The sequence below is a fragment of the Scleropages formosus genome, chromosome 6, assembly GCF_900964775.1.
Source record: "Scleropages formosus chromosome 6, fSclFor1.1, whole genome shotgun sequence".
NCBI lineage: Eukaryota > Metazoa > Chordata > Actinopteri > Osteoglossiformes > Osteoglossidae > Scleropages > Scleropages formosus.
The window spans coordinates 33,150,310-33,166,713 of record NC_041811.1 but is presented as its reverse complement, the minus strand read 5'-3'; the positions used below and the strand labels follow the sequence as shown (position 1 = coordinate 33,166,713).

The 16,404-nt window shown below is 43.8% G+C and overlaps 1 protein-coding gene across 4 annotated transcripts in view; it reads left to right on the top strand.

Annotated features, from left to right (window-relative positions):
• Window positions 1–16,404, top strand: part of LOC108934917 (histone-lysine N-methyltransferase SETD1B-A-like) — a 29,412-nt gene that overhangs the window by 1,517 nt on the left and 11,491 nt on the right. The window contains exons 1-7 of one of the 4 annotated variants that reach the window (XM_018753143.2): window positions 1,156–2,272; window positions 2,726–2,849; window positions 4,986–5,140; window positions 5,487–5,585; window positions 5,980–6,250; window positions 7,736–7,875; window positions 10,771–11,943. In XM_018753143.2, the coding sequence (XP_018608659.1) occupies window positions 5,000–5,140; window positions 5,487–5,585; window positions 5,980–6,250; window positions 7,736–7,875; window positions 10,771–11,943 (1,824 nt within the window). In that variant the 5' untranslated portion in view covers window positions 1,156–2,272; window positions 2,726–2,849; window positions 4,986–4,999. The other 3 variants (XM_018753151.2, XM_029252674.1, XM_018753134.2) reach the window with 3 other exon arrangements.

Below are 16,404 nucleotides of genomic sequence, written 5' to 3'. Positions count from 1 at the left end.
TGTAACTATACTCAGTATGTTTATATTTTTGAAGTCTGGGGAGCTTTAATCTTTCATATTTAATCTAACTGCATATCAGATTAATTTAAATGTCATCTGCGCGTCTAGTTCTAACGTGGGCTACAGAGTAACGGGAGTGAAGAGGGAGAAGCCCCAAATGTTGAATCGGAATGGCTCGTTCTTGCTACATGAGCCGAGATTAAAAAGATTAAATACTACATAATTCGTTTCAACCGGATCCGGTTTAGGAAAAGGTGACTGTGAAAGAAATTCTTACACAATGGGCGGTGATTAAGAATAATTGTCTGATACACCAATGAAGAAATGAGGAGCCACCCTTTTCATACGACCTGTCGGGGTAGTAGCACATTGCAGATCCTGGTTTAAACTGAATTTTACTCGAATGAATCAGAAGGGAGATTTAATTAAAAAAAAACAACCCCAAATGTGCAATGTTTTCGGTTTGAATATCTTGACTTTCTTTTATCGCTCACCACACATCCAAGCAAACATGATGATTCATGCGTGTCTTCATTAGCTCGAGAACAGCTCTCGCGCGCAGCCTTCATAACACAGCTAAAGGGAACATTAAAGTCTTACTCCGTCTTCCAGTCCGCAGGCTCAAAACAAGGGCCGAACCGTGTGTTAAGCGTGCCGCGCTTTTCCGCGCCCAAAACACCGCAGCGCCGTTTTCCAAGCACGTTTCCAAGTGAGAAGCGACACAATAGGCAAAGATGACCTCGTGACCCGCCGCGTTACACGAGCCTACGTGGTGGGTGCGCGCTCGCGCCAGGGCTACTTGTGCGGCTGCTGGACGCTCGCGGACACGACTCGAAACGTCACGTCATGTCCTGTCCCGTCCTCCATTCTGCGTATGGACTTGCCGACAGTGCGGGAGTCGCGTCTCCTTTAGAGCAATAAAATAAGAGACTCTTCGGGCAGCGAAACGCAGAACCTGGCGCCTGGTCCGAGGACACGAGGACACACACACACACACACACACACAGTGTGGGACGCGCCAGAGAATTCCTGCTACACTTTTTTTTAACCACCCCCCTGGGACCTGAGCCAAAACCTTCGTCATTTACTGACCCTGCAATAAAGACTAATGGTTTAAAAAAAAAAAAAAAAAAAACATATATATTTCATTTTCTCGTGTTCGACATTTTTTATATATTACATATAAACAAATCCTTGTATATAAAACATGTACAGTAATCCAGGTTAAACGCTTTCTTTTACGTTTAACATTAATTTAAGGCAAAAAGCTGAGGTATTAATTTTAAAATATCACTTAGGCTATTAAAGTACAGTCGCACAAGGAAAAAATAAGCGATTTATTTGCATGTAACGTAAGAGCCCAGCAACAGTAACCAGTGAGTGGAAAAAAAATCACCTGAAGCTGTGCGTAATAGACAGAGAAAACGTTCCAACGACATTTTTCTACACTGGGTGGATTAATCTCGCTTGTCTCACATCTGTGAGTCTTCTTTGTCGCCGGAGAGAACGTCGAACCTCGGCATCGAATAGTCGTAGAAGGGAGGAAAAGAGAGATAAAGGAGCTGCAGCGCGCTGCAAATTCCCCTTTGTGCCGAGTGGCCGGAAAACCGCGCTCGAGGCTGCCGCTTTTTTTTCGCACCATATATGGCAATGCAGCGGGGCGCAATCGTCTCCGGCTCGCGAGGCTGCTGACGAACTGACCAGGCTCTCGCGGCGGCGGCGGCGGCGCGGCAGCAGCAGCAGCAGCAGGAGCAGCAGCAGCAACGGCGCTGAGCGCCCAACTGCCTTCTACAGCTGACAAGTGTGGCACCGCAGCCGAGCGCGAGGACCGGCTGCGCCACGAAATGGCTCTCCGCGATGTCGGCTGCTGCGCGCGCCTCCCCGACACAACACCCCCCACTCCTGTCATCCTTTAAACACCTCTGATGAACATAAAAAGAGACAGAGAGACACTAAAGTCTTATATTTGGGGGATTTCGCGGCTCTTCTTGACAGAGACCAAACCTCGCCCAGCAATGGCGCGGCAGCTTTTCCAGCTCTTAATGACCTGCTTTGTGTGAAGAAGCCATTTTGAAATAGAGAACAGCAGAGAAGCCATTAAGCCGCAGTTCATAACAAAGGTCGCTGTTGGAAAAAGAGGGAGCGGGCAGAGCTGTCTTCAAGCCCACTTCTACCCCTTAAAAATCCTTGTTTTTTTTTTTTCCTTTTTTTTTCTCATAACTGCCACTAAGACATTTCTTCCCACATGGATTGCATTTACATAATGTTAAGTGTAAGTTTTAAACAATCTGGTAATATTCTAATTAATTTGTTACGTGTAACAACATATTGTGTCGTTTTGTGTTCACGTTTGTTTGGAGTAAAATACAGACATTGACGTCAGTAACATTTTCTTAAAATTAATTGTTAGGCTTTTAAGCAACAAATAGCTGCAACTAAAGCATTTCACCAATACACAGCCCATTTTACCTTGAAGGGGATGAGGTGTCCGTGGCAGATACAGTAAAAGTCGTGTATTTTTCTCATGTAATCTTCGAATTGATGAGCGAAAACATCTGACTGAAATCCTGCCTTCGGGAAGACAGGGGGGGGAAGGATGTTTGCATATGACTATTGACATAGATGCTGCTACAAGATTTTCAGCATTTTTAAAATGGCCGGTGAGCAGTTCCTTATTTGTGGCATTTAGAAAAAGAAAAATTTCAGCTATTTTCTCTTCTTTTAGGGATTGCGTCCCCACCCCTTCTAAAAAAAGCCAAGCTGTACTAAAGGATCCGAAGATGGGAATGGAAACGTTCCTCTTTCTTCAGCTTATAGGCCTGATAAACATAATTCATCACAATGTTAAGGTAAATATTTTTTTTGTTTTCCTCACAATCATTTTTTTTCCTGAACTTAATTTTTGTGGTTTACATTGCTGGTTGGTGCCTTATTTGTATCTCAAATGTACAGATAGGAAATGGTAATCATTGTCAGGACAAATATTAATATGCCCTTGATGGCAGGTCAGATAGTTTCTTTATCAAAGTAATATGAAGGTACATTTAGGCTACGTATCTGTCATTTCAAAAACATTTTACTGTACTCTATAATCAAAAAAGTCTTTTACAGGTCTTAATATGTCCACTATAAAAATTACTCTGCTCTCCTGTATACCTACATCTTCTATGAGGGGCAAAAATGTGTTGGTATTAAGGGGTTAGTAGTTACAGCAACATGAAGCAGCCATACCCGTGATTCAGCATTTTTTTAAAAGGCCAAATTGACTCCTCTCTCTGGCGTCTTTTGTTTGCCGAAATGTGAGAAGCAGTTAGGTTTAGGTAAGCCCTATATGAAGAGACAAAACAGCATGCAAAGAAGAGAAATGTTGCTACATAAAAGGACTGATGGCATTACTTTAATCAGTTTCCTAAAGACCATTTCTTTCAGCAGTTTAAAATTTTATACTTTAACCACAAGACATGAACATTTCTTTCTATGGCTATATGCATTTATAGAGAAAAGTAAGAAAGACTTACATATAGCTACATTCATACTTGGCCACTTTACTGTTCAGTGTCAATAATGTGCCATTACCACGTGATACTTAATGTATTTGAACGTTTTTTTTTTTTTCTCACAAGAGAACAAACAGCTGTTTATTCACTTCAGAAAGAAAATGCTGACATATGGGTGTGCCATGACCTAGTTGTGACAAAGATGGATTCCAGGAAGAAAAATGTTTCTTTAAAAAAAAAAAGAAAAAAAAAATCCAGTATTTCATCTTCATTCTTCAGAAATCCTTTGAATGAAGCAAGCATTGTCATACATTTATATAGTCCGTAAAGAGACGAAGAAACCAAGTGTAAGATCCCTTGTGGAACAAAGGAGAACCATATTGGCCATTGCGTTCCAGTGCCGAGAAAATGGCTGCCTTCGTTCTCGGCCTCTTCTGCGCGCTCTGTTGAAGGATGTCTCGTTGGAGCTTCTAATAGCCGAGCCTGAACCGGAGCTGCAATCTGATTGGCCAGCGCAAACACTGCTGTTAACCAGCCAATTGCCCAAGCAGCGCAAAATATCGCACGGCGTTCACAACGTCCCTGTCTTCACCACATATAAAATCACAAACAAGTACAATTAAATAGATTCCTTTAAAAAAAAAAAAGTGTCAACTCGCCTGTCGAGAGGAGTGGAAAAACAAAGCTTCCTCGTGATTGGCCTGTGTAGCCTTTGTATTTAAAATAAGTTCAAAGTAACATTCGAACGAATTGTCTTTGTTAAAAACACGAGAAAATAATTTAAAAAAAAAACGCGTATGCAATAAAAGTACATGTTTGACTGGCTAGGCGGATTACGCCTCCTCTCCAGCAGTATGAAACTACCCTGCTATGTCCATCTTGTTGTTCGCTGTTTGCGTAAATACAGGCGGTAGATTCAACGCTCTGCCGCGACATTAGTTTCTTGTCAAACGGGAGAGTTGCGCGCGACGACCGTGTTGGTGTCACACGTGGAAATTCCGTTTCAGAGTAGCGCCTCTTTATATTTTTGGAATGCGAGCGCCTTGCGCGAGGCTCGTTGAAAAATAGGAGGATATCGAAAGTGCGAATGGAATGGAGGGGTAGGTACTAGTGCAGCTCAATAGTGGTGTATTGTGGGAGACACAGAGGACTTACAGCAGAGGCGCACAATATGTGTTGGCTCGCAAACCAAGGCAGGATCCCCGAAACCATGTAACATACTCCGGCGACGGCACGAGATCGAGGCGCTTCGGTTTGAACAAGGAGCACTTTGGGAGTAAAGACAACATGTCCAAGTCTGGAGAGAAAATCCGGCTGAGTGAAGGTAACGACAGAAAGCAGCTGAGTTCAGGAGAGATTTGCTTCTCCCCCTTCCTCCTCCGTGACTGTTTCGGGCAGCGGGGATTCGATCCCGGCTCCTGTTTTCATGTTCTACTGCTTTGTCGCCGTAACTCGACGGAGCGCGTTTGTTTGAACGTCTCTCCGCAGGTCTGGCGAACGGAATGGAAGGCGGCCATCCAGTGTGCGGCTCCGGGGAGAAGCGGAGTCACCATTGGAGAAGTTACAAGTTGATCATTGACCCTGCGCTGAAGAAGGGACCGCACAAACTGTACCGCTACGATGGACACAGTTTCAGCGCGCCTGTGAGTGGACCCTGCGAACGGGTCGAGTTGGGGCGTCGTACTGCTGACATTTTGGGCCGCGTTGACGGTCCGTTTAGGGGTCCAGTGCTGTCCAGCACCTGACACAGCGCGTCAGTGTCAAACTGCGTCTCGGCGCAGCGGCAACAAGGGGCAAAGGCAGCCGCGCGCTCACATTTGCCCTGCTGAGAGCTTTTTTTTTTTTTTTTTAAATTTAAATAAAAAAATTAAAAAAAAAAAAACAAGCACCGACATTTCAGACACGCGTACAGGGGCGGTGGGGCGTGGAGGGAACGAGGCTTCTCTTCTGGATCCCGTGGTTACCTCCGAAATTGTCCTTCTCTTGCAGCATTTGGGAATGGCACCGGTGGACACGGTCAGGGACCCGAGAATCGGTCGTATCTGGACAAAGTACAAGGAGGTGGATCTGCCGGTTCCCAAGTTTAAGGTACACACCCCCGCCGTTGCCCACCGAGCACAGCCCACGCTCCCAGTGTGTGGAACGGGACCATCCACACACTGCGACCGGTATTTCCTAACTCCTTACCAGACCTTCCGAGTTCTGCGAAGTTTACTACATATGTTGTAATGTGTCTTTCTGGTGCCGTCACGTGCTTCTTAGTCCGTCTGTGGTAAAAGTCGGTGCACGTTTCTGCCCCGGTCTGCTCACGTGCGTTATGGCGAATACTATTTACGAGCATCGGATGAGTGGGCTCAGTGATCAGTAGTTAAAGGGAAAATATATCAAACACAAAGAGTGATATGTTATTTATGCGCTGTTTGTCGCGCGTGCAACATTATGTAGATGGCGTTAAAGCAGCTTTTTTTTAATTAAACTTCAGGTGGATGATTTTTACGTGGGACCCGTCCCTCCGAAAGAGGTGACGTTCGCAAAGCTGAACGACAACATCAGGGAAGGGTTTCTCACTGACATGTGCAAGAAGTACGGTGGCATAGAAGAGGTGGAAATCTTATACAATCCCAAGAACAAGAAGCATCTGGGAATCGCCAAAGTCGTCTTCGATTCCGTGAAATCAGCGAAGGAGGCAGTCCAGAACCTTCATAACACATCTGTCATGGGAAACATCATCCACGTGGAGCTCGACCCTAAGGGTGAGCAGCTCTTTTACTTCTCACTCTGTTGTACCACCGCTGCTGTTTTTAACGTTGATACAGGTTTTATTAGTGAATAGAAGACAACCTATTAAAATAACCAATTGAAAAGATCATAAGATTTGCCTTCTGTAAGTCACATGCAGCAGATAAGGGTTGTTGGTTGCTTGGTAACGGGTGTAATTGCAACCTTTAGTCAGCATGTTCAACTGTGGTACCTGCAGCTCTGAACACTGACCTCAAGATTTGGCAGCTGGAAGTCAGTTTACAAGCGTAAATTTATGGTCCAAGAATTAAGTAATGTTTTTTTTTTTTTTTTTTTAAATGAAATAAAGCAGCGAATCTGTTAAGTTTCCTGTTTTTCATTTGCGAAAACTCAGCTACTAGAACTTTGATGTTTGGAGATGTCACAATCAGGCCTCAATATGGTGTCTGTCTCTCAGTATAACTTGTTTTAACGTTAATCTGTTAGGCATGTAATGCGGTGATGTCCTTATTTTTCAGTGGTAGTAGTGAACGCATTCCAGTGGATGTTAAACATGGGATCCGTTAGTAGTTTAGTCGAATCATTGATAAACGTGTAAATCCATGTCGCCACAACGTGTGCGCCGTCCTGCTGTCAAACTGAGCGTCCTTCTCCCTTAAAGAGACAGCCGCCTGTTTTCTTCCGCTCCGCCCACAGCTCCGCACAGCTCCACGCTTTACAACTGAAACGTAACTCATTCACACTGGAAGTCACACGTTGCTTTACAGATGTCATTGTAGTCTACACAAACTTTTAATGCTTAAATTGTAATGTGGATACGTTTTAATACTCAGAAATATGTGCTGTGTATACACACTATACTATAAACATTGATGCTTCGTTTATTTAATGGTGTAAATTTCCCAGGATCTAAAATGATGTTATACAGTTATTTTATTTATTGCTATCTCAGCCATACTGTAGTTAACTGAAATGCCAGTTGTAATTGTTTTTTTAATTATTAAAGAAATGATTCTTGGTAAAAGGGGGTGCGGTGGTGCAGTGGGTTGGACCACAGTCCTGCTCTCCGGTTGGTCTGGGGTTCGAGTCCCGCTTGGGGTGCCTTGCGACGGACTGGCATCCTGTCTTGGGTGTGTCCCCTCCCCCCCTTGCCTTACGCCCTGTGTTACTGGGTAGGCTCCGGTTCCCCACGACCCCGTATGGGACAAGCGGTTCTAAAAGTGTGTGTGTGTGTGTGTGTGTGTGTGTGTGTGTGTGTGTGTGTGAGATTCTTGGTATGTTGAAACATTAGGTGTTTTGGGCACATTGCTAGGCTAATTTTGATGTGTACTGTGCTTACTTGAGTCTTCAGTCTTCACATGGTTTTTTGAAGTCATAACAGTTGATATGTGGCATATGACATCCATATTATCTTCTTGGAAAAAGGGACAGTTGGATGGGAGTAAAAATAGCGAGTTCCCTTACAGTAAAGGTACATGTATTTCTCATTGTTTTCTTAGGTGAGAACCGCCAGCGCTACTTCCAGCTCCTGATCAATGGCAGCTACACACCTCTGACTCTTCCAGTGGGGCTTAAGGAGATTCAGGAGAGACAGGAAGCACGGGAGATGTCACCTCGAACTCTGGCTGAAGCTCTTTTGGTAGGGTCTCTACTTCTAAAAGGGTACTGTGGCTTATGGAGGTGGGGTGGGAACCTCCAAAAAGTTAACTGGGTTCTCTACATCAGTGTAAATATGGTATTGCTTTTATCAAAGCTTTCAGGTGCTGGTTTTGACTGATTGGTTTTAAAGGAACCTCTCTCTCTAAAGTTGTAAAAGTCAGGGTTTGGTCATAGTAAGAGGAACAGTTATTCACACAGAACAGACAAGGCAAGGTATGGGAACTGTTTTTTCAGCACAGCTGGAAAGAGTGAGAGAATGAGCAACAAGAATCAAACTTTTTTTAAATTTTTAGGCAGTTTGTGCCTGCTGTGCATGACTGATTGCATGCTTGCCTTGTTTTACCCCTAATTTTCAAAGCCAAACCCTTTTGGATTGTTTCCTGAATGGATTAATTTGTCCCTGAACAAGTGAAACCATTCCTCCTCTGGCCAACTTCCCTAATTGCTGTTAAAGCTCAATCCATTTGTTACCCTTTATTTTTTAATGCTGTTGCTGTTGTTCAATCCCCAGTGTGACATAGAACACTAGAGATACGCTGTTTTTTTCATACCCGCTTCAGAGATGTCAGCTTGGTGGCACTGATCAGTAAAATTATGAATTCAGTCATCCTCTGGAAGTAAAATTTTTGTATGTGCTGGTGTTTCTTAGAAGAGAAATCTGGGTGGTGAAGAACAGCAGTGCTTTTCGAGGGACATTATGTGAGAATGCATGGTAATGTGGAAACATTTACAGTGCAAAGTTTGACTGTTGCACAAGTGTTGATTTAGTCAATGTTTTAAATGTGGGCTGTGCATGGAGGGGGGTCTCCACTCCCAGCTGGGTTGGGCCACGACATAGCCTTTCCTCGCCAATCCTCAGTGAAGGTGGCCAGGTGCACCGATGTTGTCAGCCTTACTGGTAATTCTTTTATCAGCACGCGGGTAGTAAAATGGGACCCACTGCAGAATTCACTGCACAGCCATGTTTTCCTTTGCCCTTTGAACACTACTCCCCCTTTCCAGAGGGCCACTCGACCAGCAATGATATGACGGCTGAAGCCAGAAAGAAGTTGATGAGTAAATGCATCTTTGGCCTTATGTTTCATGTATTTTTGTAAGTATACTCAGACCCTGCTTAGGAAAACACTGTTTTATACTGTATAAAGGCCTCATTATTCAGTACAGCGCTTTTTTTTTTTTCCTCTTTTTTTTAAATTTCCATTAAATGGTAATTTTTCTACCAGAACAGGTGTTTTGTTCTGTACAAAGACTTGCGTAAAACTCTGGTATGAGACATTTTGGAACTCAGTGTCTCAAACTCCAAAGTTTTTTAAATTTATTTTTCTTTTTTGGGGTTTCACAGTGGTGTCAGTCTGGCCAAATTTAGAGTATTAACCTCTCCATTAAACTAGAAACAATAACCTCTAGAGTAGATGTAGGGTTCAAATGGTGGTGGTTGGATTCCTCTTCTGTAATAAAGGTACTGAATGGAGACACATTCCTCAAGCAAAGCAAGTACAGTTTAGTACATATTTCTCTCTTCCTATCACGCTGACCGTCTACACCAAACACAAGCAGCATATTCAGTGCTCTTATTATTAGCAGGTGGCGTACTGGTCAGAGCTGCTGCCTTTGGACTCTGAGGTCACAGGTCTGAATCCCACCTACTGCTGTAATAATCCTAAACGGGATACCTAACCCCTATTGTCCAAGTGGAAATTACCCAACTATAAAAAATGGGTAAATAATTGTAAGTAGTACACCACTGTATCACTTTGGAGAAAAGTGTCAGGTAAATGTACTCATTATTACTATTATTGCTGAGACTTTTCTCCAAAGTCATGGAAACCTGAGACGCTTACAATGATTTAGCCATTTATACAGTAGAGTATTTTTTCTGAGAGCAATTCAGGGCGAATGACTTGCTCAAGGGAATTACAATGGGAGTGTGTTTTGAACCCTGGTCCTTTCAGTACTAGCTGCCATCCCATAATGCAGACATGTCTAAATAATATGAACAGCTTTAATAGCATGACTACCCTTACAGCAGCATAGAAATAAAGCTTTAATCTTGTGATCAGATGATTTTAAGTCAAATATTTGTCAGTGATGCTAAGCAGCGTCCGCCTGCTTTTTAGAGTGAAAGACCTAGGCAGTGATCTTGTGAACTTTTATTTGTTTATCACATAAAGATTTGTGAGCCGACCTGTCAAAAGATGTTCATTTGCGGGTGTACCCTTTCTCCTGCCTTATGCTTCCTAGATACATAAATTCCTGACCTCCTCAGCCCTGCACTGGACACCAGCTTACATTCTGGTATTCAAATTTTGGTGACACATTTTTCTTCTGGGAGCTGATTCATTTTTTTCCTCCATATGAAATAATGGCAAGTTGAGCCCCTCAGAGCAGGAGTTTGCTAATCACAAATTGACCCCATTATATCAGGATATATTTTCTTATTTTATTGTTATGAATATTAATTTTAAAAATGATTTCCTTTTTTTTTTTTGGCATTATTTAGGTGAATGTATTTACCCAGGAGAAGTTGACCTGCTTTTGGAGACTTTCATGCCGCTGGGTATTTAATACAGAGATGCTGTGATACTGTGCCTTTCTTGTGTTTAGTAGCAGTTGCCCAGAGGGGATGTGAACCACTTCCCTTTTACTATAAAAGACTAGTACTTTATCCACAGCACACCTGCTACCTTCATTAACAGTAATTAAGCAGCTTCTTAAGCATAATAGTTTTTTTCTTCTTTGCAAAAATTAGTGCGAGTTCAAGGATCAAAAATGAATGACTACCTTTTTTCCCAGAACACAATGGGGTAGTGTTATTTTTTTATTTTTAAACTGTGTGTGCAGTTTGTGGGCTGAGTGTGCTGCCCTCTTTTGACAGGCTTGTGAGCCCCTCAAGAGACTGTCTGAGAGCTGCCTGTTGGCTGCAGGGAGCACAGGCACACCCAGCAGCACCAGTACCCCGCTCTCTCTGGACATGTCCTGTTCCACCGGACGGTATGAAACGCCTAACAGTTTTGGACACACACCGCAGTCGCAGGGCACTCCGCAAATTCCGCGTCCATCAGGCACGCCCTGTTCCCAGGATTCCAGCTACTCCAGTGCCCAGGGAACTCCAGGTTATCAGCCCCTTCGAGCCGAAGGCCCGGGAGGCTATAAGCCCCGGAGGCACGAGACCAAATTCCAGGATGCCTACAACCGACGACCAGAGCGTCGCTACGTCCATGGCCCCAATAGGGCAACCCGGGCTCCAGAGCCCAGCTCCTTCAAACCGCAGCCACCACAGCCCCCACCGCCTGAACCATCCCTGGCCCCTGCTCCGGCCCCTGCCCCAGCTCCTGCCCCGGTACCCGCACTGTCTGTGTTCGCCAACGCTCCACCCCCTCCCACAAGTGTTGGCTACAAGTCGAACTTTTCCCCTTACCAGGCCCCACCGCCGCCGTTGTACCCCCCAGCAGAACCCTCTTTCCTTCACCACCCTCCCCTACAGCGAGATCCAGAGTACAGAATACCTCCCCCCATCCCTGAACCGGAGGGCCCGCCTCCAGCAGGTGACTGTTCTGCGGTCAAGGAGAAACCTGAGACGCCACCCCTCCCTGAGCCCCCTCCTGTTCCCTCGGACCCTCCGGACGTGACCCCAGAGCGGTGTCCTTCCCCTGGCACACCCACACTGGAGTTGGAGCGCCACAGCCTGGACTCCCGCATCGCCATGCTGCTAAAAGAGAAACGGAGCAAGCTGCCCTTCCTGGGTGAGAGGGATTCAGACCCTGACATGCGGATGGATGGCAGTCCTGTCTCTTCATCCTCCTCCCACCTTTCTCCCGACTACCCCTATGCGGTCAGCTCCCAGCCTGGCCACCGGCCACCCAGCACCGGCCTGGAGGACATCAGCCCCACCCCCCTGCCAGACTCTGACTCAGAGGAGAATGGGTCCAGCCTGCAGGAGTGTCCAGCTGCATCTCCCAGTGAATCTCGCAGCCAAGGACAGGGTAACGATGGTGATCTGAAGGACTGTGCTTCTCAACCAGCTGCAGCCACTGACGCAATGGATGTGGTAAGATCTGTTCTATATATCTGCACCCTCTGAAGTGTTATGTTTTTCTTCTTCTGTATGTACATTTTCTTGTACTGAGCCAGCAAATGCAACATGTCGTAGTAAAGTAACCCAGTAGTTACACTGCTCATCTGTCTCTCATCACCACCCTTTAATAGCTGAGAAGAAGGGCTGAAATGTGATTTTTGTGTTCTTGAGTTTAACCTCAAATGTTTGGATAAGCACCACCAGTGTACTCGCAATACATGGTGGAGGCTCAAGCTGTGTTCTGACAAGTTCTTTAGCACTAGCATACTTGACCCATAATTGTGCGTGCGTGCGTGCATGTTTTGTCTATATATTTATATTTCTGTGGCAATTGACTGAATGATTGAGATATACTGTATATATATGTCATAATCATTCAGTCAATTGCAGCAGAAAAATAAAAACCTGAAAAAGTTTGAGGATGCTAGTTTAAGAAGGCTGCCCTTTATTTTTGAAGTGTTGACCCTGGGTACAGGAGTCTTCTGCTTTTCACACTTGTTAGGGTAAAACTTAGTACATTTAAATCCCCAAAAGCTGCTTAAAGGAGGCTTTTTACTTCACCCTGTAGTAAATGCCGAATACACTCCACCCGGTCACTGTTGGTGTGGTTAGAGAGGTGTAACAACTTGCACAGGAAGTAGCTGGGGGCCCCTTTGACATGAGCAGCCTGAGCTTTCAGTTTCACTTCACTTCCCCCAGCCGGTCTGGTAGTGGAGGCAACGGCTTATTCCGTTTCGAGGAGTGGGAGAAAGTGTGTGGTTGTTTGTGTTCGGTGCGCTACGTTCTTCTGTGTCACTCATACAGTCATAGTTGTTTTTAGCTACTTTCAGACATGGCTTCTCAGCATCACAAAACACCGTATCTACAATGTATTGCCCACTATATGTACGTTGGAGGTTGTATGGTTATTTTAGAAAATAACCATTCACAGTACTAAAAGGTGGTGTGAGGGACTGGGTTAACAGCGTACAACAGGTCTTTTCAAACATGGCACTGAAACGTTATAGACGGAATGCTTGTGATCCAGCTGGGCAGCAAAGCACCCGATTCAACTTAGAACCTGGACTAAACCCTTTCTATTGCATTTCTGAATTTTTAATGATGCAAGATCAGTACTAGTTAGTAGTTGCTGATGTTGCTTTGGAGAAAAGACAGTAGATGAATAAATTTAAGTAAAATCAGAGATCTCTGGAACTTGGTCCTTCGGTACAGAGCACTGAATATACTCAGTTTGTAGTTTCTGCTTACGCTTTACTAAAACTGATCCACTGGAGTTTTACCAGGCAGTTCTGTAGGGATTCAAGCCTATAGCCCTCTGCTTTCAGTCTAAGCACTTGTCCACCCTACCTTAGAAGTAAAGTATTAGTTATTGGGTCTACCAGTATAGATACTGTATAAGTATACAAATAACTGGGTAATCTTTACTGGAGCAATTTAGGGTATACCTTGCTCAAGGGTACTGCACCAGTAGGTGGGACTGCTGTTATAAACCAAGTGGCTAATAAACATTGCAGAGAATCGTTTAGGATGTGAAATCACCATGGCAAAAAGATTTCACTCTCCAGATGTGGTGCTGCAACAGAAGACTACAGAAGACCACAGGCTGCTCTGCTGAATGGGAGGAGGTGGAGCCAGGGAACGGAGTGCGCCCATGGGATTAGCTGCACTGGGGACGATGGAGAGGAGTTGTCAATGAGAGAGAAAGCTGGCTGCCAAGAAGTCCCCTGTCGATAGGGGTGGGAAGGCAGCCTGCAATGTCCTGCAAGGCTCTAGGGTTTGGAGTTGATATCACATTCTCCTTTAGCTGATGCTTTTCTCCAAAGCAACTTGACAGTGTGAAGCTGTTTACAGTGAGGTACCATCTATACAGCTGGGTAGCAGTTTAGGGTAAATACCTTGCTAAGAGTATTAAAGCAGGAGGTAGGATTTAAACCTGCAACCTCTGAGTCTACAGGAGCAGTTGTAATCACTATGCCACCTGCAGCTTCAGTTTAGAATTGTGGCATACACAGTATTGCTGAAACCCTGCAGTTGTACCTTTGGTTTCGATAAAGATTTGGTTAAGATAATGTCATTGCACAGAATTATATTCTTAACTGTTATGAACACCCATTACTTTATGTTGAGTTTGAAAGCACAACCCATTGCTCTGGGAAGGTGTCATTGAGTCAGGAAAGTTGAGTGTTCTGATTATATCAGTTTTCATGGCTAGGAGCAGGGTGAATCTCAGTGCCAGCTTTTTCTAGTCATCTCTACTGTAACCAATAAAAGTGATGATACTCAAAAGAACCTTAGAGCAAATCATTTTGAAAGTTTACAGTTTTACCATTCAAAGCTGGGATACTATAATTGTCGGGTATTGCTGCTTTTTAGATGTACTAGGTTCATTGGTACAGGTTAGCTGTTCCAAAATGGAATGGTAAACAGCAAGTGACAGTATTTCCTAAAATAAAGGTAATAATTACAAACATCTGTGCACTGGCAAATTGCCTTGTTAAAATGTATTTAAGAACTGCTTTAGTTTAACAGCATGTCCTCTTAGTAAGCACAACTCCACTTGCCCTGTCCTTCTATTTTCAGTCCTATCCTTTGCACCCTCATCAGCTAATGCCAGTAGGAGTTTCTGATCATCCCAATTACATTCTGTGTGATTCAGCAGCTTGAACACAGGGATTCACTCTAATCCAGTGCTACAGCAGGGACCTTTAACAGAGAGCCTGTGTTGGGGTAAGACCCAATCCCACTGCAGTGCCTTCTGCCAGGGACTTTGCTGTACTTTCCAGATCAATGTTTGTTAGTGGTTGTGGGGTGATTTCCCGTGCCCCCGCCCCCTGCAGAACAGTTATATGCAGAATGTAGAGAGCTGTATCTCTCCTCAATTTTTTGTAAATGTGTGCATATAAAATTTGTATGTCACAGGACACATCAGCATGCCTCTCATTGCTTGATAGAGCTTGTGCTAGTGTTCCTGCATGTGTGCTGTGCACCAGGCCAAAAACAGGAAACCCAAACCAATGTGGCCACAGCAGTGATGAATGGAGCACTTTCAGTTCTGCCGTGAAGGGGTAGGGTAGTGGAGGTGGGCATGCACTGGGGCAGAAATCTCTCAAATAAACAGGCAAACTACCCTTTGGATGGGCATACAATGGCTGTTGCCAACAGCCGTCACACTGTTTCCTGGATACTCTCAACAAGGCTGTCAGGAAAAACCAGTTTTTTTTTTGTTTTTTTTTTCCTTTTTCTTTTTTTTGTTTAAAAGAAAAAACCTCCTTCCTTCAGAGATGACTTTGTACTGTGTTAGGACTTCCAGATAAATCTGTGTTCAGCATACTAGGCCTTATTCCATCATCCAGCATGTTCAAGATTGCATTTGTTGATACATTTTTTTTATTCTGCAAATTTAAAATTAGTTTTAAATATCATTACCATGTGTTAAAATGACCACAAAAATGCACAGTAGGAGTATCTTATACAATTCTACACCTACTAGTTGCATGTATGAAGGGATATGCATTAACATGGTGTGTATCTTAGATGGTACAGATGAAGTTTTTCTGTTTCATCTTCTCTGCTTTTAACTTTCTGGATCGTCAAGGATCAGATCTGATTACAGGTGGTTTTTGTCTTAAGTCTGTGTTCCCTTCCAGTGACCTTGTTATAAGTGACAAACCCCCCTATACTTTATTATATTAACTACTGACATGCATGAATGCTATTATGTATAATAAGGCTTTGATGTTTTTTTCCACTAATTTCACATGATATTCACCTTAACATGTAGAATACACTTTAGTGTCATTTCTAAGTCTTTTTTTTTCTTTTGTGTACTGCCAGAATACTCACATTTTTTGCTTGCTAGCCATTCTGGAAAAATGCACAAATTCACTTCAGTTTATTGCTACAGAGCACTCTTCTCACAGGTGACAGAGTGCTGAACAAGGATCAGAGGCATAATACAAAAAAAGGTTGGCTATACATTAAATTATGGCTTTAATAAATATATTTATTGAAGTAAGCAAGCCAACTGGCAATGGAGGAAAGCAAGAAAAAACTCCCAACTGAAAGGCAGTGGAGGAAAAAAAACCTCTGGGATCCAAGTGTCAGTGGCTACCCACCCCTTGTGGATATTCTAGAGTTAAAAAAAAACTTTTCAGTCAATTTAGAGCTCTTTATAACATTGTCACTAAATGCCTGGTTGATGATGTGATGTCCCAGTTCATGGAGGCACATCTCATCTATTATGACATGCAGTCATCAGCTTTCATCAACATGGATTGCTGGTATCATGGCCGACCTCCTCTGGTCTTGTCATGAGGGAAATAATGCTCAACGAGAAAGAAAGGGTTAGTAACTGATGACATAACAAGAATTTTATACTGAAAAAAAATCTACTTACAGGAATTAAATTGGTCATGGATATGCCAGAGGGAACAT